Below are 23,957 nucleotides of genomic sequence, written 5' to 3'. Positions count from 1 at the left end.
GATCCTTCAAAAAATTAAATGTCTGTACAAACTCCACATATCAGAAGTAGATGAATTTTTTGTTTTAAAAACTCGATGTTTTTTATAAGAAAAAACTTATTTCAAATGTTTCTTCGTTTTTTGAATTGTATAGTAAGTGTTTTGGTTGCTTTTCATACTTCACAAAATGTCAAGGCGGATTTAAGAGAGGGGAGGGTAATGAGGGTAATTATCCCCCCATGAATATCGAAACCCTGAAAAAATGTTACGGAACTTGGTGCACATAAAATATATATCATGCAATAATTTCAAATTACTAATTTCCCAAATATTACAATCAATGACAACTTCCTAAATACGTTATAAGCAAAAACCTTTCAGCACAAATTAAACTGAAAAGACGGGAAGCCTATAGCTATTGTAGTTTTCGAAATATCGCTCGATCAGCCAGAAAACGGACCAAGTGAATACGTTATCTGTATTTTGTTGCAAAAATGCTTCTATTAGGACGTTCTGGTTTCACCGACGACCTCTCGGATTGCTCTGAATCGTTTGTTTTTGTTTATTACATCCAGATGAAGGAGAATAAATGAATATTCGTCGGACTCTTTGAGGGCTGGATATTTCAGTGCCACAAATGGATAATTAGACATACTTGCCGAATCTTATCGTATAATCCGTATGAATATTCGGCATCAGCATTGTTTTTTTTTTGTAAGAAAAATTTTACTTTCGGTCACCGATCTCTTTCAACTTTGGCCGCTCATTCGAAAAACATGAAAATCCCGAAAAACTATCCGGCCGGCACGATATCAGACTATTCAGGTCGTGGAGCTGGGGCCTTAGGGGTAACCAATGTGAACAAAAATTTCAATATTTATGGCTTTTTCAATCCTTCAAAACATGGACTAAATTTCATCTTTGGCCGCTTGTTCGAAAAACATGAAAAACTATCCGGCCGGCACGATATCATACTATTCAGGTCGTAGAGCTGGGCCCTTGGGGTTAACCAAAGTGAATGAAAATTTCAATATTCATGGCTTTCTCAATTTTTCATAACATGGACCAAATTTCATCTTTGGCCGATCATTCGAAAAACATGAAAAACACGAAAAACTTTCTAGCCGGCATGATATCATACAATTCAAGTCGTGGAGCTGGGCTTTTAGAGGTAACCAATGTGAACGAAAATTTCACTATTTATGGCTTTTTCAATCCTTCATATTATGGGCTAAATCTCATCTTTGGCCGCTTATTCGAAGAGCATAAAAACCACGAAAAACTATCCGGCCGGCATAACATCATACAATTCAAGTCGTGGAGCTGGGCCTTTAGAGGTACCCACTGTGAACCAAAATAACAATATTTATGGTTTTTTCAATCCTTCATAACATGGACTAAATTTCATCTTTGGCCGCTAATTCGAAAAACATGAAAAACACGAAAAACTATCCGGCCGGCATGATACCATACAATTCATGTCGTGGAGCTGCGGCCTTAGGGGTAACCAATGAAAATGAAAATTTCAATACTTATGGCTTTTTCAATCCTTCATAACCTGGACTAAATGTCATCTTTGGCCGCTCATTCGAAAAACATGAAAAACACGAAAAACTATCCGGCCGGCATGATACCATACAATTCATGTCGTGAAGCTGCGGCCTTAGGGGTAACCAATGTGAATGAAAATTTCAATACTTATGGCTTTTTCAATCCTTCATAACATGGACCAAATTTCATCTTTGGCCGCTCATTCGAAAAACATGAAAAACACGAAAAACTATCCGGCTGGCATGATATCATTCAATTCATGTCGTGGAGCTGGGGCCTTAGCGGTAACCAATGTGAATGAAAATTTCAATACTTATGGCTTTTTCAATCCTTCATAACATGGACTATATTTCATTTTTGGCCGCTTATTCGAAAAACATGAAAAACTATCCGGCTGGCATGATAACATACTATTCAGGTCGTGGAGCTGGGCCCTTGGTGTTAACCAAAGTGAATGAACATTTCAATATTCATGGCTTTCTCAATCCTTCATAACATGGACCAAATTTCATCTTTGGCCGCTCATTCGAAAAATATGAAAAACACGAAAAACTATCCGGCCGGCATGATACCATACAATTCATGTCGTGGAGCTGCGGCCTTAGGGGTAACCAATGAAAATGAAAATTTCAATACTTATGGCTTTTTCAATCCTTCATAACCTGGACTAAATGTCATCTTTGGCCGCTCATTCGAAAAACATGAAAAACACGAAAAACTATCCGGCCGGCATGATACCATACAATTCATGTCGTGGAGCTGCGGCCTTAGGGGTAACCAATGTGAATGAAAATTTCAATACTTATGGCTTTTTCAATCCTTCATAACATGGACCAAATTTCATCTTTGGCCGCTCATTCGAAAAACATGAAAAACACGAAAAACTATCCGGCTGGCATGATATCATTCAATTCATGTCGTGGAGCTGGGGCCTTAGCGGTAACCAATGTGAATGAAAATTTCAATACTTATGGCTTTTTCAATCCTTCATAACATGGACTATATTTCATTTTTGGCCGCTTATTCGAAAAACATGAAAAACTATCCGGCTGGCATGATAACATACTATTCAGGTCGTGGAGCTGGGCCCTTGGTGTTAACCAAAGTGAATGAACATTTCAATATTCATGGCTTTCTCAATACTCCATAACATGGACCAAATTCCATCTTTGGCCGCTCATTCGAAAAATATGAAAAACACGAAAAACTATCCGGCCGGCATGATACCATACAATTCACGTCGTGGAGCTGCGGCCTTAGGGGTAACCAATGAAAATGAAAATTTCAATACGTATGGCTTTTTCAATCCTTCATAACCTGGACTAAATGTCATCTTTGGCCGCTCATTCGAAAAACATGAAAAACACGAAAAACTATCCGGCTGGCACGATATCAGACTATTCAGGTCGTGGAGCTGGGCCATAGGGTTAACCAATAAGAATAAAAATTTCAATACTTATGGCTTTTTCAATCCTTCATACCATGGACTAAATTTCATCTTTGGCCGCTTATTCGAAAAACATGAAAAACACGTAAAACTATCCGGCTGGCATGATATCATACAATTCATTTCGTGGAGCTACGGCCTTAGGGGTGACCAATGAGAATGAAAATTTTTATACTTATGGCTTTTTCAATCCTTCATAACATGGACTAAATTTCATCTTTGGCCGCTCATTCGAAAAACATGAAAAACACGAAAAACTATCCGGCGGCGCGATATCATACTATTCAGGTCGTGGAGCTGGGGCCTTAGGGGTACCCAATGTGAACGAAAATTTCAATATTTATGGCTTTTACAATCCTTCATACCATGGACTAAATTTTATCTTTGGCCGCATATTCGAAGAACATAAAAAACACGAAAGACTATCCGGCAGGCACGATATCAGACTATTCAGGTCGTAGAGCTGGGGCCATAGGGTTAACCAATGCGAACGAAAATTTCAATATTTATGGCTTTTTCAATCCTTCATACCATGGACTAAATTTCATTTTTGGCCGCTCATTCGGAAAATATAAAAATTATGAAAATCTCTTCGGCCGGCATGAAATTCTTCAATTCCATCCTGAAATTGATCCCTATATGTAGCTTATGTAAACGAAAAATTACTTCTCGCTAGATCTTTCATTTCTCTATAAGATAAACCTCAATTTATTACATTCACGCATCTAGAAATTCAATTCAAATATCGAAAATGACAAAAGTGTGTTTGACCGTGGTGGAATGAATGGTGCCCGTGGAGCTGGCCGGCCGGGAGCTAACCTTACCGGCGTACAATTTTCCAGAGCTGCTCTTACAGTTACATAAACCCGCAATAGGTTAGGCGACAAATCTATAAGATGCCTCGTGTGCCTTAGATCCTGGTTGAAAAATTATGAAATCAAACAAAGCCTGGAGGTTTCTCAATATTAAGAAACTTTATGTTTTAATTATTTTTCATTTTGTTATGATAGTGATTTGATTTATGTTTTTATTTCAAGAAAGTTGGTAATCTTTTATACAATAAGTTCAATAAATAAAAGTATTTTTGCAAGGTTGCTTCTCATTTCATCATATTTTTATTGATGTGACACTACACAATAAAACTGCTAAATATCAAGTAGCTCGCCTTATATTGGTATAATTCCTGTGGCGGGATAATCTCCCTGGAGACATTAAACATTACTCCTAGAAGAATTTTATGGTATCCCAATATCCACGATTTTTGAGGTCAGAACCTACTGCGGATCTCCTTGTTATTCCACTAGTCAATCTCATGGTATTATTCTCGAGCTCATTTTTGCTGGCATAGTCAGAGCACGTAGTCCTGAAGGATGAATCCTTTGCCAAATGGCGGAAGGAATTATGAAACAAATTGCTTTGGATTTTTAGAGGATTTTTATCTTACTCTTTCTGTGGAAGAACATGGTATTATTTAACGGTCGAGACCTTTCAGGAATTGGGACAAGGAAGGATATGTGACGTTCTTAGGTTTCATATCATATTTATATCGGTGTTGGTTTCTCAAAATATGAGACTAATTGATTCAAAGTGACAAAGATGTAAATGGCAGTAGTGTATTCAGAAATAAAAGTGTTATGATATAACTTTCTAACATTGAATCTTCGAATATATATTTATGCTCGAGAGCCTTCACCATTTGGTTTGAAGTAAAGGGTGTTTTTTTAGAGCTATAGAACTTTAAATTGCAATAAAACAACGATGGATTATTCGATTGACATGAATTTTATTCATTCGTAAGATAATCTTGTGGCATTATATTTTAAATATGACTTCTTGCATATGACCGCCACGGCTGGCTCGGATGTAGTCCAATCTGGACGTCCAATTTTCGATGACTTTTTCCAACATTTGTGGCAATAACACGGCGGATGTTGTCTTCCAAATGGTCAAGGGTTTGTGGCTTATCCGCATAGACCAATGACTTTACATAGCCCCACAGAAAGTAGTCTAGCGGTGTTAAATCACAAGATCTTGGAGGCCAATTCACAGGTCCAAAACGTGAAATTAGGCGGTCACCAAACGTGTCTTTCAATAAATCGATTGTGACACGAGCTGTGTGACATGTTGCGCCGTCTTGTTGGAACCACAGCTCCTGGACATCATGGTTGTTCAATTCAGGAATGAAAAAGTTAGTAATCATGGCTCTATACCGATCACCATTGACTGTAATGTTCTAGCCATCATCGTTTCTGAAGAAGTACGGACCAATGATTCCACCAGCCCATAAAGCGCACCAAACAGTCAGTTTTTCTGGATGTAACGGTGGTTCTACATACACTTGAGGATTGGCTTCACTCCAAATGCGGCAGTTCTGTTTGTTGAAGTAGCTATTCAACCAGAAGTGCGCTTCATCGCTAAGCAAAATAAAACGGACGTAGTGCGCGATACGTATTCCGCACAGAACCATTATTTTCGAAATAAAATTGCACTATTTGCAAACGCTGTTCAGGCGTGAGTCTATTCATGATGCCAAACCAAACTGAGAATAAATCATTTGACAGCTGTTAAATCGGACGCCATCTCGAACAGTAATGCCAACTTAAAGTTATATACCTCGAAAAAAAAACACCCTATAGAACCATGAGAATTTATCGCCTAAGTCTCGTGATATTGACTGTGAGTAGACATCAGAATAGGTAATTTTTGCAAGGTTGTGGGACTGAAAATTACATTGAATACAAGATGACTACTGGTTGTTCATATTTCCAAATGCCGAATTTCTGACATGACAAGATAGTTGACGACATTTTTCTTGGAGAAATTTCAACAGTTAACGAACTGTTAAAATTTCTCTCCGAAATGAAATTCCCGAACCCCCTAAGAACCTTTTTGAGCCTGATTTTCTCCCAAACATCGCTTCTCGCACATTTTTTCCTCGCATTATCGAATTCGATAAAGAAAAATATCTCGTATATTTTTCGAACCTCAAAAGAGGTGTCTCCCCCTCCCCCTCCTCCTCTGAGTCCGTTAATGGCGTCGCCCACCCGTTTCTCGGAATAGATTAGATTTTTTCCAATTTTTCCAAGTCACCAACCGATAAATCTATCGCCTCTTAACTCCCCAACGGCATCTAAATCTTTGGCGCGTCTTCCTAATGGGCGTGGCCGTGTTATCGCGGGCGTCGGCGCTTCCATCGAGACGCGATGGGGCGACAAAGTCGGGCGGCGGGCGTGAGAGACTGTATCGGGTCATCAGACGCCCAACAACCTGAGCTTATGGGAGGGAAACGCACGAAAGTGAAAAATTCGAGAAGATTCTACACTGCGCAAAAAAATTAACGCACATTATGGAAATCTCAAATTTATTCTACAACTGAAGGTGTTCTCAATGATAATTATTTTTATCAGAATTATGCATGCATATGTTATCCACTTTCAACGTTTTTCTTCAATACAGATGTTTTTTCCCAGCAGGAATAAAAAGAGATGAGATTATCAGATTTTGAATGTATTGGCTCCATTCTGAAATCAGTTGTTCTCGATCAATTTAGTGATCAATAGTTTTTCTTTTGTTTGATTTTCTACACTCGATCGCTATGCAACGCGAAACACGCAATTTGACCCAAGAAGAATGTACCCAAGCGGTAGTTTTGCGAGGAGAAGGGTTGACATACACAAGATCTGCAGAAAGGTTTGGAGTTTCCCATACAAGTGTGTGCAGAATGTTGCAGCGATTCAGGGAGACAGGTATGAATGTCCGAAGACCAGGGCAGCGTAGACCACGGAAAACAACTGCCATTCAAGAACGTTACTTGAGAGTTTCTTCGTTGAGACAACGTTTTGCAACCGCTCGCCTCCTTCAAAATCAGCTTGAGCAAACTCATGGGGTGCAAATTAGCACCAAGCCCAGCTCTTACCCCAGCCCATCGAAGGGCGCGTTTGGATTTTGTGAGAGAGCATATCCATTGGGAAGAGGCTGATTGGGAAAGAGTTCTCTTCACAGATGAGTCTAGATTCTGCCTCTACCATTGAGATCGACGTTCCCTTGTATACAGACGTCCACATGAAAGATATGCTCAGTGCAATTTCCTGAATACTACTGGTTTCGGGGGAGGATCGATTATGGTATGGGGTGGAATATCTTTGACTGCTCGCACAGACCTAGTGGTCGTTGGTAATGGTGCTATGAATGCTATGCTGATAGGTATATAAGGAATATTCTCGAAGAGCATGTAGAGCCATTTGCCCCATACATTGGTGAAAATTTCATTTTTATGGACGATAATGCCAGACCCCATCGTGCGCGCATCGTTCAGGAGTACCTTGAAGAGGTTGAAGTCCAGATCTCAATCCGATTGAGCAGGTTTAGGACAACCTCAATAGAAGGCTGAGAAGTTCAGAAAATCATCCAGCTACTCTTAATGACTTAGGAATCCAACTCAGAGAAATCTGGGAAGGATTAGATCAGAACATTTTAAGATCACTCATTTTGAGTGTGAACCGTCGTTGCCGAGCTGTTATTAACGCAAGGGATGGAAATACCAAGTATTAAATCACTTATCAGCATTCCAGTATTTTGAAAATTGTTTATTTCTCTTCTTTCACATAAGATTCGGTGAAATCCTGAATTTTTCTTCCATTTAATGTGTCTTGTTTCGTTCAAAAACTTCCCGAGAGAACATAAAAAATAAGTTATAAAGTCAATGTAGAGTTAACTTTCATTAAAATTGAGATTTTTCAGAATGTGCGTTAATTTTTTTGCGCTGTTTAGAATGTTTGCATACTTTCTTTTTGAATTTCTTCGAAATAAACTGCTTGCCCTAAAGTCAATGTAATAAACTGACTGAGGCGATCAATGTTATTTACATCCTTTGTCCAGCACCCACCCCAAATCACCATCTCAGCTGTCCTTCTGGTCTTAATCGACCTCTTTCCAAGCGTCCCTCATCCCACCTAATAATCTCATCAGTGGCGTAGAGGAACACGGAGATCCCTTTCAGCCGGCAGCTTGCATAATAAACCAGGGAGGACGCCCACAAGACTCTATTGCCGCGATTTTGGGCTCCCGATTGTATATACTTGAAATTCAGACTGGATGGTCTTTTCATCCTTGAATTTAAATTTAAATTGGCCGACCTGATTCCCGAATCTTGGCGTGCAGCAGGCCGGGTTGGCTGCCTGTTATTGCACCGTGAAAGGCTTTGCGGTAGTGGTGGGGGGAGAGGGAGGTTGATGAGGGGGTATACACGGTGTATACACAGCGTTATCCGGCTACTTAAAAGGATCAATAGGCGCCGATAGGGAGACTGATGCCGACGCTACAATTGCGGCGGGGAATGATCTCGAGACTTACAGTTCAAAGATTGAAACGTTGCTTGTTGTAGGTAATAGGTTTTGGCTGGATCAGAGCAGTTGGAATTTTGGTGCTTTGGTAGAGCTTCATCGATTGAAGGTTGGTAGAATTGACACTGGAAGTGTCTACTCATCTCTTCTATTGAACTCTGTATCATTGAGCTTTCATAAGTACAGCAAGTTCTCATATAACGGGTGTTTTTTTTTCGAGGTATATAACTTAAAATTGGCATTACTGTTTAAGATGGCGACCGATTTAACAGCTTTCAAGTGATTTATTCTCAGTTTGGTTTGGCAATTCATCTTGAATAGACTCAGGTCTGAATAACGCACGTTCTGTGCGGAATACGTCTCGCACACTAGGTCCACTTCATTTTCATTTTTCAACAAACAAAACTGCCGCATTTGGAGTGCAGCTAATCCTCAAGTGTATATCCAAACACCGTTACACCCAGAAAAACTGACTGTTTGGTGCGCTTTATGGGCTGGTGTAATCATTGGTCCGTACTTCTTCAAAAACGATGATGGCCAGAACGTTACAGTCAATGGTGATCGGTATAGAGCCATGATTACTATTTTTTTCATTCCTGAATTGAACAACCATGATGTCCAGGAGCTGTGGTTACATCAAGACGGCGCAACATGTCACACAGCTCGTGCCACAATCGATTTATTGAAAGAAACGGTGACCGCCTAATTTTACGTTTTGGACCTGTAAATTGGCCTCCAAGATCTTGTGATTTAACACCGCTAGACTACTTTCTGTGCGGCTATGTAAAGTCATTGGTCTATGCGGATAAGCCACAAACCCTTGACCATTTGGAAGACAACATTCGCCGTGTTATTGCCGATATACGGCCACAAATGTTGAAAAAAGTCATTGAAAATTGGACGTCTAGATTGGACTACATCCGAGCCAGCCATGGCGGTCGTATTTAAAATGTAATGCCAGAAGATTATCTTGCGGATAAATAAAATTCATGTCATTCAAATAATCCATCGTTGTTTTATTGCAATTTAAAGTTCTATAGCTCTAAAAAAAACACCCCTTTATTTTCATTGATTGCATTTTATTTTCAACAAATAGAATAAAAAACTTCTTGAAAGTCAATCTGCAATCAATGGGTTTCCTTTAGACAGACCAATTCAGCTCCAACCTGCAATGAGTGTATATCTCAAGGTAATGGAAACATCAATCATTCTAGCTATGAAGAACGTGCAGGAAATCAAATGTCACATTGTGAAGCTAGGAATGTGTTCAAATCTATGTTTTCAAGATACCTCTTCTCTATCCTTCTGTATGAGGTGGAATCTGGATACTGAAAAACGAAACAACCAACCGTCTCAAACCCTTTGAACTCTAACTACACTAGATATTCTTAAGACTCTCCTTCACGGATAAGGTAAAAAACGTAGGAGCACTCAGACAAATGAATAAAACTAAAGAACTCCAATACAGTTGAAATCAAGAAGAAGCAAGACTTGTGGTATGGTATGCAGATACTAGCATGTTATGTAGATACTGCTATAACATATCCTTGAGGAAAAAATAGACCATAAGAGAGAACCTGTCAGAAAAAGAATCTTCTGGCTTTCCAACATTGTGGCTTGAGCTCCACTCAGCTGTTTTGAAAGACAAATGAAGACAAAGAGGGAAATATAGTCACCCACAACTGTAGTAGATAAGTAGATAAGCACTCGAAGAAGAAGAATAGGCAAATCACCAAGGTGCTAGTTTGGTGATGAGAACAAAATTAACAATAACACTTCAAATAGAGAGTTTTCTATGTGTATATTTCACAAAACTTCATACAATCCAAGCGAATCTTCAATTGTATGTTGTGTCTGGAGGTCAAAGAGGTGTTTCCGATGCTGGTTTGACAAAAAATTGTCTTTCTTCTCAACGTCCATATGAATCATTGACTCGTCAAATTATGTAAAGTAATGAATTATTAGGCCACCAAATTGTTTGTTGAGTTAGGAAATGATTTACGTAAATAAGGCGTAAATAACAATCTGTTTCAAACTGTTCAGCCTAGCAAAACGAATATTTTGAGTAAAATATCAGCTACCAACAAGGTATCATGTTTTAAAAATATTTCCTCAAACTGAATATCTCAAAAAAGAACTAACGATAACAAAAACAAACTTGAAGTTCGTAAGACAACATCCAAATCGACTCACCATATCGTCAGAATCGAAAACAAGGTGGAGGGGAAAATATAAACGGGAACCTCTGATATCACCTGGAAATAAGAGGAAATGGAAATCAATCTTTGGGTATCCGATAAGGAACAACTTGAGAAATTAAATTTCAAGGGGCTTGCAGAAAATCAGACTGAGATGTCGAATTATAAACGGTATTGGTATTGTGTCCTCGAAAGAATGAATTGAGTTTGAACATTCGGATTCGTTTAGGAATTGGAATGACTCCTATTTGTATTCTTGTTTTTGTTTCATCTACTTTTCTGGTTTTAATTGACGGATGGAATGTTAATAGACAGCTTGATGAAGTCATTATAGAGTTCTGTAGATATTCTTATTTCATTATTTCCTATAATGAACCATCAGAATCGGTCGAAGAGAATAATTGAAAATTTCAATTCACGTGTTGGATTTTACGGGACTTCAGCTAAAACCTAGAAAGCTGCAACTTCTATATGACATTTTAATTGCTTCTTTCTATGGAATTTCATACAGAAAAAACCACACAGGAAATAATAAAAATATATTGAATTCTTCATCAGTGAGTTCAGCTTGTTATTTTGAGACACCATTTCCTGTTCAAACTTGGCAAATTTCAAAAATACGGGCATAATGTTCTATGGAATCTGACAACTTGGAGCAGTAGAATAACCCTTTAACGTTACCCATCAATTTCTCAGTTGTTACAACCTGAAGTTTGTTCACAAAATGCTGAAAAAAATTGGAAAATTGAGGTAAACTCAGAAACTATTAATCCGATTTCCATCAATTTTGTATGGATTCTGGGGACATTGAACCATATATTCGTGCAAAATTTGAACTCGACATCTTTAAAATTATGACCTGTAAGGTGTTCACAAGAAAGCGTAATACACAGGCATACATATGACAACTTTTTCAGGACTTTCTTTAATTTTGAAGCTCCTTAATCGCTGTCTAGGTGCTTCTTAATATCCGAAAAATATTCTTCATCCAGTAGATATTCTTTTTTCTTGCTGTATCCTCAAGTTCCACTCAAATATTTGGAATAGATTTTGAATTGAAAACCGTCACAACATTTAAATGAATGAATTTCATTTATAGATTCCACAGATTCAAAAATGGTTTATTATATCAAGTTATAGCAATGCCAAATTTTGAAATATTTTAGCAAATACAAAAAAGAGATGACAACAAATAGTTCTCCTATTCAATATACCCACTTTTGAAGCTTCGTTCTCTAAACCCAATGCTTTTTTCAAACCTCAATGAGATTAATAGACCTGGAGAAGATTCGGCAACCAGAAAAATGTTCCAAGAGTGGTGAAATGCATTTTATATTTATTTAAACTTTTGTCTCTTTGTTTCGGGGAATTTCATAGTTATTTTGAATTATCTCGAAAACAATTACATCTATATGTAATCTTCTGGAGAAATAAATAAAACGGAACAAATTCAAAGATTGTTTAGAGAAAAGGATTCAAGATTCGGTTTAGCCTCGTTAAAATATTTCTCGCAGGAGCTTCCTCTTTATCTGTTCTGATCTCCGCACGGTATTTCAGCATGGTATGGTAGATTCGCCGAGCTTCTGAATGAAAACGATTCCAGTCTGCATCTAGCGATCCAAGTGCGGATCAATAGACATGTGTTGACGCACCCTCCGCTCTACTAACTACGACAAGCAACTTTGTCAGCCGAATTCCTCGCCAAAATAGCAGAGAACTTCTACGGCCCAAGGAATTTAATTTTTTTCGAAAAAAAGTTTGAATAAAAACACCCAAAATGATCTGGATATTATCATTCCATCAAATTCACTTCTTTTGCATGAGTTTTTCCATTTTTTTCTTAATTTCAGATGTTTTCTTGATAAAATTCTAAACTTTTTCGATCGTACAATAACATATAAAGATTTACACGAAAAAGTTTGCTCAATACTAAATTCGCTATTCAAAATGTTCGAAAATATGATTTGACACGAATAAAAACATAAAATTGGATAAGATATTGATATTTTAATATTTCAAGAGTCAGAAAACCATGAATCATTGCATTAACCTGTTCTTGGCCATATCTCAATATCAAAAAGTTTCCTATCTTTCATTAAATAAATAAAAAATTGAAATGAAGTCGTATAAATAATAACAATTGAAACGTACATTCGAATTTTCAATATACCAGAAGCATTTCTAATAATGGTTGAGATGGAATATAAAATGGGTGCACCCATTTTATAGATTTCGAATATTCGGTTATAATTACAATTTAATACACTCGTAAAATGACAATAGAATGATATACATTTTAAATTGGAAAGAAATTCAGGTTTTTATAATTCCAATGCTCATTTTACTGTTCAAAAATATCTTCATTATTTCTATAAATAAAATTTAGGTTTTCGTTAGAAGGAAATTACTTTTCTTAATTTTTTAGGGACAATATTATTCGCTTAGGGAGATCAATAGAATTTTCTGATATCATTCAAATTCAATTAATATAATTGCAAGTTCTCCTTGAGAAATAATATAAACATAAATCCAATTCCTAATAACAATATAGAAAGTAAGATGAGAGGACTATTAAAAGAAACTGATAGCCTTGTTTTGATCTGAGATGTAAACACCCCTATACATCTTCTCGTGTACAATCGACGACAACCTACAAATATATTCCCACTTTTGACAGAAAGACGTGCAGTATGATGACCTCGAGATCCCTTTTTCCACATCCCCCTGATTTTTTTGCGCTCGATTCAATTTTTCCTCCGATATCGAAAAAAGATTAATCTAACGAACCGAAAAGATTCAACCAAGTAAAATATCATCGTGCTACAATCCATGCGCACCACGAACGCGTTACGCCCACAACACAGAAAAGCCACAAAATCGCTCAAAAATACATTAAATTCCCAAGAAAAACACACCAAAATACGTCCCGACCATCGACAACCATCCTATGGGACACTGGCTGGGTCAAATTTCAACTTTTACACCTTTGTTTATTTTGTCTCATTGTGTTGGTATCAGATGTGTCAAAGAGGCGTGTTTTTGGGAATTTTTTTAGGTGGACGTGTTTTGGTTTTTGAGGTTTTGGAGGTATTAAGGGTTGGGTGTTGGGGGATATGGTATTTTTGAGGTTTTTTGGGGAATTGGGTGTTTGAGGGTGTTTGAAGAGACCCGCCCCTTGGAGTTGGATAACTCACGTATTATTTATGTTTTGGGGGATTTTGAAGGGGTTTTTGGAGGTTTAGAGGGATGCATATTAGGGTTGGGATGAATTTTAAAAGTAAGGAAGGTTGATGATTGTTTGTGTTGGTTGGGGAGACCCGCCCCTTACGTTCGGTAATTTTAGTATTATTTATGAATTGGTGGGTTTTGAGGATGGTTTTGGAGTTTAAGAGGATTGGAGACTAAGAGATAGGGAATTTCTATGAATATGACAGAGATTGAAGAATGTTTGTGTTTGTGAAAGACCCGCCCCTTAGTGTTGACTAATGTTGATATTTAAGATGTTTTGACGGTTTTTGGAGATGATTTTGGAGGTTTTAGAGGTTTGGGAGACAGGGTTTAGGATGTTGGGAATGCCAGAAGGGTCCAAAGGGAAATTTATGGATATAGGTCAAGAACAAATAGGGTTATTTTGTAGACGAGAAGGGGTGTGAGTACGAACCCTTGCAGACAGCAGTTCGACGTATTCAAGAGGTCCTCAACGTCGGCCATGTCGTCCTGGGGCAGAGGCGGCAGCAGTAGCGTTCGGGGTGGCACTTAGAACAACGAGACTCGACACAGTGGCGTTCGTGGATCTCCTCGGTAGTCACAAAGGGGTCTCGGTGAGCACACATCACAACATCGCGCCGTCGACGACGCGTCTCTCACTTGCGGTGGACGTCTTCGTCAGGAGCACCAGAGGAGGCGCCCCGCCCAGTCTCGTGACATCGTCAAGGGTCGGGCGCCTTTTCGGAACCGACATGCAACCGCCCCCAAGTCGCGACAACGACGGAATGGGAGCGGTCGCGTCGCATTCGGGGCGCCGCGCCTGCGTCCCCTTCTGACGTCGGGCAAGCGCGTCCTCGGATTAAGGAATCGGTCTTTTTCTTTTTCGGAGATTTCCGGAAGGAGGGGCGGTTGTTATGCGGTCTGGGATACCCCAGGGGTGCGTTCGAGGACCCGTGTTTACCTTAAGACCTTACGATCTCGTCGGCGATGCGAATTGAGGTTTTTTTTTTTGAAGGATTGATTGGGGGTGATTTTGTATTTCGGAATATTTTTTCTAGGAGGAGAGCGAGCCATTATTTCGGAAAATTTCCGTAATTTTCGAATTTCAAGACGAAAATTAAGGATGTTCGTGAATTAGGGGTAAAAAGGAGAGTGAAAAGAGATTCCTTGAATGATTTTAAGGAAAAATAGTCCTATAAACATAGACCCGCAAACGTTTTGTTTTCGAGATACATAGTTTATCGAATCTTCATTAATATTCGCTACAGATTAGGTGAATGAGTACCAAAACTTATAATTTATTCATTTATCATAGCTTAGTGACTGGTTCTCTATAATTTGGATTTTTCTGAGAATTGATTAAAATTTTTTTCTCGAAATCGGTAACAGATACGACAAAACTAAAAAAACCAAAAAGTGTAGTACCGAAATAAAGTTTCTATTTACACTTTTCAAAACTAGCAGTGGTTCACTAAAAAATGCTCTGCAGGAAAGAAGTGCGGATACTGTTCCAGAAAAAATATCACCCTGTAGATTTGCATTCAAATTAGCATATCACACGATAAAAACTTTGAAGTAGAATACTTATATGTGTCAAATTCAAGTTGAATATCTTATGAAAGCCAGGCGCATGCTATGAGAAAAAATCTTGAAAAAATTAAACTCCACACCCTATATCTAGTTTATTAGACTTTTTTTTAAAATGATCTGATAACCCTTTGATTTACTCAATTTCTTACGAAAGGAGGAGTCATTCGTTAAATTTTTCAATCAATAATGCAAGAAGATTCGAATAAATGCCAAAATTCAAGAAAATAGAAGAAATATAGAATTCTCGATTTTGGGCCAAAAAAATTGTCAAATTCATCGGAAGTGGACAAATTTGATGCAGACACTCAATCCATGATTTGGTTCCTTTATTGAAAAGGGGAAAAATCGAATATCATATATTATTTTTATATGCTTTTTCGTTTCCTCAATAAAATTTTTTCAAGATAAATGATCTTGTATTGCTTATATAACTCATGTTCTGATGAACCAATAGAATACGTAAATTTACATAGTAACGTCATATTGATAAGTGGATATACTCTTGACGTGGTATAATCGTTTTGTTGTTTCGCCTCCTGCCACATTAGGATCATTTTCATAGTAACATTCGTGGATATTCCCAAAAAATGAAAATCAAACTCAGTCGAGTGTCATTGAATTAAAAGTGCTTAAATGCAGTGCTTTGGTTAAAGTTATTGAAATTATTCGTTAAATAATCGTAACGAATAACACTCGAGCTTATACAATATATTTCGATTATACGAACCTCTTCACTCGACGTAGTTAGCGAAACACCACTCGAGTTGCGCTCTCGAGATGTTTCGCGAACTATGTCTCTTGAATCCAGGGCCCCCGCAACCGCGCGTGCAACGCGTGCACCGCACGCGGGCGCCACTCTAAAAGGGCGCCAAAACCCCTTATAGACCGCATGTAGAACCGATGGACCAAAGATTTTCGAAAAAGATTCTTTCAAATTTTATTTATTTATTTATTTCAACGGTACAACCATTTTACATGATAACGAAAACAAATAAACCGTAATAAAACAAAAGAAATAATACTTCTTTCTTGCAATTTATACAAGTTTCCGAACGTCGCAATAGGTACGAAATAGCCAGATATTGGTTTATAAAAACGCATACTCGATGCTAATCCTAGGGCATTTATTGCGCCATGTGCTGCACACAGCTTAAATTCAACTAAAAATGATGCTGCTAAGGTTTCAAATGAAACACTGGACTCTTTTGATATTGCACAAGAACTTTATATATATTTCTCTTCATCCACAAAAAGATTGGAATGTTATAAAAAAGCATGATCCTCAGTTACATATAAAACCCCTGAGTGATACTAGATGGTCAAGTAGAATGGATGCTAAAGTTTCATTTTATTCAAATATGTGATAGCCTTTTAGAAATAGCAGAAAATGATACATTTAACATAGAAACTAGGCATAAAGCAAGTTCTCTTTCATTAAATATTCATTCTTTTAAATTTATTTGAAGTATAATAATTTCTTATGATGTTTCATTCCAGATTAATATTGTTAGCAAAATGATGCAAAGTGTAGCGATTGACATTAAAGTGTGCCAAAACTATTTGAAGAATTTAGTTGATCATTTCAAAAATTATAGGGATGATAATGTTCTCGAGGAAAAACTTGCGGAAGCTGGAAAACTAGCGGCTGCTCTTGAGAAAGATCAAGGTTTTTCTCCATGATATACTATGATACGAAAGTATAAACCAAATTTGTTCGATTATAAACAGACGGATGAGGCACCTCAAGATCCAAAAATCGCTTTTAAAATAAATTTCTTCTTGAAAATAATTGATCAAACACTAAGTTCCTTAATAAGTAGGTTTGATATGATATCTGATTACGATAACGATTCTTGTTTTATTTGTGATATTCTTAAATTAAATGACAAATATCTATTAAAATGCTGTCATGCTCTTCAACAAAAGCTAACTGATCAGGAAAAAAAGAGGCTGGCGTGAAAGAAAATGATTTATTCAACGAGATAAAAGCCCTAAGAATTTTTTCATTATCTGAAGCGAAAATCCTCTTGAAATTCTACAATATATTTTTGAAAATAATAACTTCTTCTCTATCGAATCTTAGTATTGCCTCAAGAATCCTTCTCACTCTACCTATGTCTGTTGCTTCTGGCATAGTATAATATCCTTATACTATGCTTCTGGTGAGAGATCATTCACTAAATTGAAAATAATTAAAAACTATTTGAAGGCTACCATGTCATGAGAAAGATTTTCTGGATTGGCAATCTTAGATATAGAGCAAGAGATACTCGATAAAATTGATTGATTGATAATATAAAAGAAATTGCAGCAGCCAAATCTAGAAAAACATCCATTCAATTTCTGGATTGATCCTAATTAAATGTTTATGCCTTTATGAATAATTTATAGAAGAATACAGCTTGAATTTTGAATGACATTTGGAATGTATTATGTCACAACTAACACCATAAAGTTCTTGAGGCAATGAAGGTTGGTGAATGGTGATAGATTTTCAACCATTCTACACTAGATTCTCAATAAAACTTAAAAAAAAAATTCCGATTATCCAGCAGTGCTTTTCTCCACCTCCCCCCTTTAAGGGGCGCCAAAATATGTTCCGCACGCGGGCGTTGATGTCCCTTGCGGGGCCCCTGCTTGAATCGGTGTATAATCGAATATTGTCTATGATCTTGTGATATTATAACTGAAATTTATGATTCTATATTTTTAATTTTAGATTAATTGTATTCTATTTTAAATTTTAACGTTTTTGTAATTCATGCGAATTCTCGTGAAAAAAATTACGAATTCAAATGAGCTCTCGAAAGTTTTTTATTTATATTATCCACCTACCGATTTCCAAAATGATGTAAACCGCAGTAGGTACCCAATCACGAAACTCTTAATTAATGATATGATTATGTTCCTACCTTCAAAATTCTGCGTTGTGATTGGTCGTAAAGCCTGCGTGTACGAACACTTCGATGTACCTAAATATTTCAACTAGACCTGTCTAGAACCAATCACGTGCTACGGTGATAATCCGTAAGGTCGTCTGGGAATATTAAAAAATTTTCCTGTCTGGAAGTATCCTATTATATTCATGGATGTCTCGACCTTGCGAAATAATGTCCACAAGAACTACATTGAATAATTGGTATATTTTATTCAATTGGCATCGTATTTATGTGAGTTGATGACACGATTGAATATTCAGATAATCTAAGGTTATTCCGCAAAGGTTTCTATCTTGAAGGAACGGAACAAGGATAAACTCATACTGTTCTTCGGTGAAAGTCCTTCCTATTTATCATTCGTTATAAACTTCAATCCATTAAAGGAATTGAAAGTTATAACTAACAGATTTTCTATTGTGATTCCTGAAACTTTTCTCTCCAAAATAATGGGGATGAATTCGTTGAATACGAAGTATTCGTCGACAGCAATCGTTTACTTGAGTACCAACATCATTTATACTATTGATCCATTTTTCTGCGGGAATCTTACGAAAAAAAATTAACGTAAACATCTGGAATATTTCGAACTACAAAAAAGAAAAGGTTCGTCGACGAATTGATGAAATGAAAAATGAGAAAAGAACTGATGTAAAATCGAGAGTTCTTGTACGCTTTTTTGAATTATCTTATCTGAAAACTACATAGTAGCTAATTGTTTTCATATATATTTCTGTAATATTGTATAATTCTGATTAAACGATCAACATTAATTTTGAATTGTCATTCTACATTCAAATAACGGGTGTTTTTTTTCGAGGTATACAACTTTAAATAAGCATTACTGTTCAAGATAGCGACCGATTTAACAGCTGTTGAGTGATTCATTCTCAGTTTGGTTTGGCAATTCATCATGAATAGACTCACGCCTGAACAATGCTTGCAAATAGTGCAATTTATTTCGAAAATAATGGTTCTGTGCGGAATACGTATCGCGCACTACGTCCATTTTATTTTATTTTGCGATGAAGCGCACTTCTGTTTGAATGGCTACGTCAACAAACAAAACTGCCGCATTTGGAGTGAAGCTAATCCTCAAGTGTATGTCGAAACACCGTTACATCCAGAAAAACTGACTGTTTGGTGCGCTTTATGGGCTGGTGGAATCATTGGTCCGTACTTCTTCAAAAAAGATGATGGCCAGAACGTTACAGTCAATGGTGATCGGTATAAAGCCAAGATTACTAATTTTTTCATTCCTGAATTGTACAACCATGATGTCCAGAAGCTGTGGTTCCAACAAGACGGCGCAACATGTCACACAGCTCGTGCCACAATCGATTTATTGAAAGACACGTTTGGTGACCGCCTAATTTCACATTTTGAACCTGTGAATTGTCCTCCAAGATCTTGTGATTTAACACCGCTAGACTACTTTCTGCAGGGCTATGTAAAGTCATTGGTCTATGCGGATAAACCACAAACCCTTGACCATTTGGAAGACAACATTCGCCGTGTTATTGCCGATATACGGCCACAAATGTTGGAAAGAGTCATCGAAAATTGGACGTCCAGATCCGAGCCAGCCGTGGCGGTCATATGCCAGAAATCATATTTAAAATCTAATGCCACAAGATTATCTTGCGGATAAATGAAATTGATGTCAATCGAATAATCTATCGTTGTTTTATTGCAATTTAAAGTTCTATAGCTCGAAAAAAACACCCTTTACTAATACTTTTTGGCCTATAAATTTCGATATGATCTTTCTCATCCTTCAATTAATTTGATAATTTCGATTGTCATCATTTAATCTTGCATATAATGAACGCTATAAAATTTATTACCCCTTTTTGGTCCTTTTTTTGTTTTCATATTCAATTGAAATTGATGCATCGTCAACTTTTGAGCACGAATTCATCAATGAGTCGAACCTTATCGTTTGAGACCAAACTCGGCTTAAAATTCGAAAATTGCATACACAGTGACCGAAGAACACCGCTCGAAAATAATTTGGTATCCATCAATATCTGAATACCCGGAAATCATAATTCAAATTTCATTCCAGACTGCATTCAGACCGGAATAATACATCACTTGACGATGACAATACCGTTTTAATCATCCAACCATCACTATCCGCTTAAACCCATGCTAGACAATGCTCCCTACTTCGATCGGTACAATTTCTGTCTAGTACGCAAAACTGCACCTACCTGTGACTTAAGTCGACTCTTCTTCCCCACCACTCCGCCAAACAAACTTGCCCAGAAAGACCAGTTACGTTCTTATGGACACCGTCCATCCTGGGTGACTCGATTTAAGCTTTTTCTCTTACCCGGAGAAAAGTCCCAGTGATTCCTTACTGATGTTGTGGATCTGTGCAGTGTGATCTAAGTTTTATTTGGACGGTGAAAGTACTTAAGACAGAAAGGTAACTTTTCAACTAAACACGACTTAAGATGATTTTATGATATCATGATGTTAATTAACCTGAGTTCAGTGTAAACAACTGTGACATCACTATGTTGTGGGTTTTTTCATTGTACATCAATGGTGTTCCTATGGGTTTTTCTTATTTCCGTGAATATTTTTGTCTTCATTACAATAAAATTTTCCATTATAATTATAAGTTCCCACCTTTATTTTCCAAATCTGTCGTAACATGTACACGGTTTGGTGTTATGACCGAATTTGGGTAGTGAAAACATTTTTTATAGAAAGGTCATCCAAACAGAGGTGCTGTGTAATGATAATTGGGGTATATTATGCAAGTGCACATGTAAGTGAGATGTCTTGAGTGTAATGAACTTCTAAGTTTATAATGCAGTTATTCATATGATAAATGTCACGTCCAGTTAATATCTTCTATAATAAACCCTTTAGAATATTTAATTCAGCAGTATATGAGGGTAAAATTGAAAACAAACTACAAATTTTATAAGTTTTATTAATTCTGCCTATCGCAACTCATTAAAAAAATATCATGCAGTTAGTTTCAACCTCAAATTCCGTTCTAAAATCAAAATGAAATATTTCAAAAATTCATTACGCCAAGATAATTTTTATTCTCGTTTCTTTAATATTTTCACATCTTCTTTTATTGAAATATTTCTCTTCTTTAATGCTCTTTCAACCAATTTTTTAACGAAATTGGATCATTAACAGCATCTTTCACCTCTGACAATAAGATTGGTTATCATTATAGCATCATTCAAGTTGAAGACATTTAAAGTAATTATTTGTCACATAATACGTATATACCTGTTTACTGAAGATTAACCAGTAATCATAAAATAATCCTCATAATTGAGAACCGGATTCACAAAATATTTTCCCAACCTTGAGACGGTTAATGAACATTTATTTCCTTCATTGAAAACATATTAAAATGCAACACACAGCTAACGAACCTAAAACATATTCGAATATTGTTAAGTCATCACTGATGATGACTGAATAAAATTGAAGGAGATAGTGTTTTGAATTTTATAATGCCAGTTTTGTTGTTTCATGAACGCACTTTTACAGATCAGGACAAATAATCTTGAGACTAATGAAAAAACACACATTTATCATCTTAATCCATTGTTCAAAGTAATTACCGTCAACTTGCATTTTTTATTGTTTTGTTGCATCAAAGTAATACCTATTTATCATATTAAGTACCTATTAAAAAGCAAAGTTCACAGATTGAAGACAGCTTTTTTCTTATATGGAAAGTATCAGGTATACGTTAGTAAGTACCTAATTCAGATGATAACATTAGTTCCGACGCCTTTGACCTAGCAATTGTCTTGAAACACTGGACCTGATATGATTGGGTTGTTCTTTAAATTATTTGATTTCCAAAATGTTCTTCAAATTAAAAATTCTAGATATAGTTCTTGAACTACATAACATGCCAAACTTTATGAAATTAGTAATATATCATCCAAATAGACACCAAAATGCACTAAAGTGAAATATTTGTATTTATGTAGTATCTTATTCATTTTTTTCAGGATGAACCATGTGAAAGTCCTCCTGATAGCCCTAATCATCCATACATATCTAGCAACGACCAACGCAAACGTCAACGGATGCCATTCCCCCCTCCTCAAAGACTGCAACTGCGGCAGGGTCTACAGAGAGCAGAGAACCTTCTTCGTCGTAAACTGCACCAACACCGGATTCCATGACACCTCCATGCTGGAGGAGCTTCCGGAGGAGACACAATGGCTGGTTTTCACCGGAAACCACGTGCCAATACTTGACAGCAACGTCTTCGGCGAAGACGTCGTCTTGAACAACTTGGAGGTTATAGACATGACGAACAACGGCATCAGAGATGTCAGGGGTAAGGCTTTCCACCGTGTGATGAACGTAAAGAGACTGATCTTAAACCACAACAACATAACTATCTCTGAGAACGACGACGAGAATTTCCACCACCCTAGAGTCTTCTCCAACTTCTACAACTTGGAGGAGCTGCATTTGACCAACGCCTTCGCCGACAACACCGGCGCTGGCTTAGCTGAAGATCTTCACGACATCTTCGTCAACAGCAATCTGACGAAGCTGTACAAGCTCCACCTGGAGCAAAACGAAATAAAGAATTTCAAAGACGAGTCTGTGTTTTGCGACCTGCCTAATTTGCACGATGTCTATTTGGGTAGCAACGACATTCCAAATTTGAATTTCAACATAAACTGTATGAAAAGACTGCGCTACATCGACTTGGAGCAGAATAATATCACCAAATTCACCCAGAAAGACTTGGACGCCTTCGACAGGGCGAATCAGCGACATGAGGATGGTCTTACGCTGGATCTTGATGGGAATCCTTTCAGGTGCGATGCAGCTGTGAAAATTTTTTATGGGTGGTTGATGAAGACCAAGGTTCATATCAGAAATGTACGCACTCTTCAGTGTCAGACTCCTAGATATGGTAGGAGATTTATAACGAACTTAACTAACTACGCTGAGGGAAAACATGCAAGGTTTTCTAAAGCTCTCACTATTCTCTTGGTGGTATTAACTATTGTGTTCCTAAGTTTAGTCGCAGCTTTTGCTTATATTCGAAAAGAGTCTATGAAAAATAAGCTGTCGCCTATTTTCGATTCTATCACTAGAAAAGTCCATTATACTCACATCGAGTCTCAAGATGTCTAAGAACTTACTCATCATTATTTAATCCTGTACAGAATTTCATCATCAATTAAATATAAAATTCACTCAATTACTTCTTGTGCCATTATGTATATCCTCAAAGTTGATTCCATACTTCGAATTAACATTCCCCGTTATTATTTTAAGATATTCTACTAAATTCAGATTGCTGAATTCATTGCAACTTCCCCTGACTATTTTATTAATTTATATTATTATTAGCTATATTATCATGTCAATATAACTCATATTCTTTTTAATTATATCTGTATATCACAAATGTAAATAAATGACGCCAGATTTAATAAAATTGCTATAAAATACTATAATTTCTATTCACTTGTACAAATAAAATGCTAATATCAATCTCTCAACTCGTTTGAAAAAAATGGTACGAAAATAATCAAATTAAAAAAATTCTACCGGTGGGATTTAAATCTGAATTGAAATATTTAGACTATGGATTGATTAATAGAATTAAATTTACTTTTATAGAAACAATACTTTCATTCAATTTCATACGTCCTTTTCTAAAAATTATTATTGGTGTGTGGAA

General features: G+C 36.8%; 2 protein-coding genes across 5 annotated transcripts in view; one reads left to right on the top strand and one right to left on the bottom strand.

Moving 5' to 3' along the window:
* The window catches only part of LOC123676993 (cubilin), a 69,784-nt gene extending 51,430 nt beyond the window's left edge, over positions 1-18,354 (bottom strand). For 2 of the 4 annotated variants that reach the window (XM_045613363.1, XM_045613365.1), the window contains exon 1: positions 14,179-14,557. The gene's annotated coding sequence lies outside the window, so the exon portion shown is untranslated. Of the gene's footprint in view, positions 1-14,178; positions 14,560-18,226 lie in introns of those variants that run through there. The other 2 variants (XM_045613364.1, XM_045613366.1) reach the window with 2 other exon arrangements.
* A 2,097-nt stretch (positions 18,355-20,451) lies between these two features.
* LOC123676992 (leucine-rich repeat-containing protein 38) lies at positions 20,452-23,724 on the top strand. Its single transcript, XM_045613362.1, has 2 exons — positions 20,452-20,684; positions 22,255-23,724. The coding sequence occupies exon 2, from the start codon at positions 22,256-22,258 to the stop codon at positions 23,402-23,404; it is 1,149 nt and encodes a 382-aa protein (XP_045469318.1). The 5' UTR covers positions 20,452-20,684; position 22,255; the 3' UTR covers positions 23,405-23,724.
* Positions 23,725-23,957: the final 233 nt, after the last annotated feature.

Source organism: Harmonia axyridis, chromosome 3 (genome assembly GCF_914767665.1).
Source record: "Harmonia axyridis chromosome 3, icHarAxyr1.1, whole genome shotgun sequence".
Lineage (NCBI taxonomy): Eukaryota > Metazoa > Arthropoda > Insecta > Coleoptera > Coccinellidae > Harmonia > Harmonia axyridis.
Note: the sequence above shows the minus strand (reverse complement) of the source record. Positions and strands in the feature narration are given on the sequence as shown.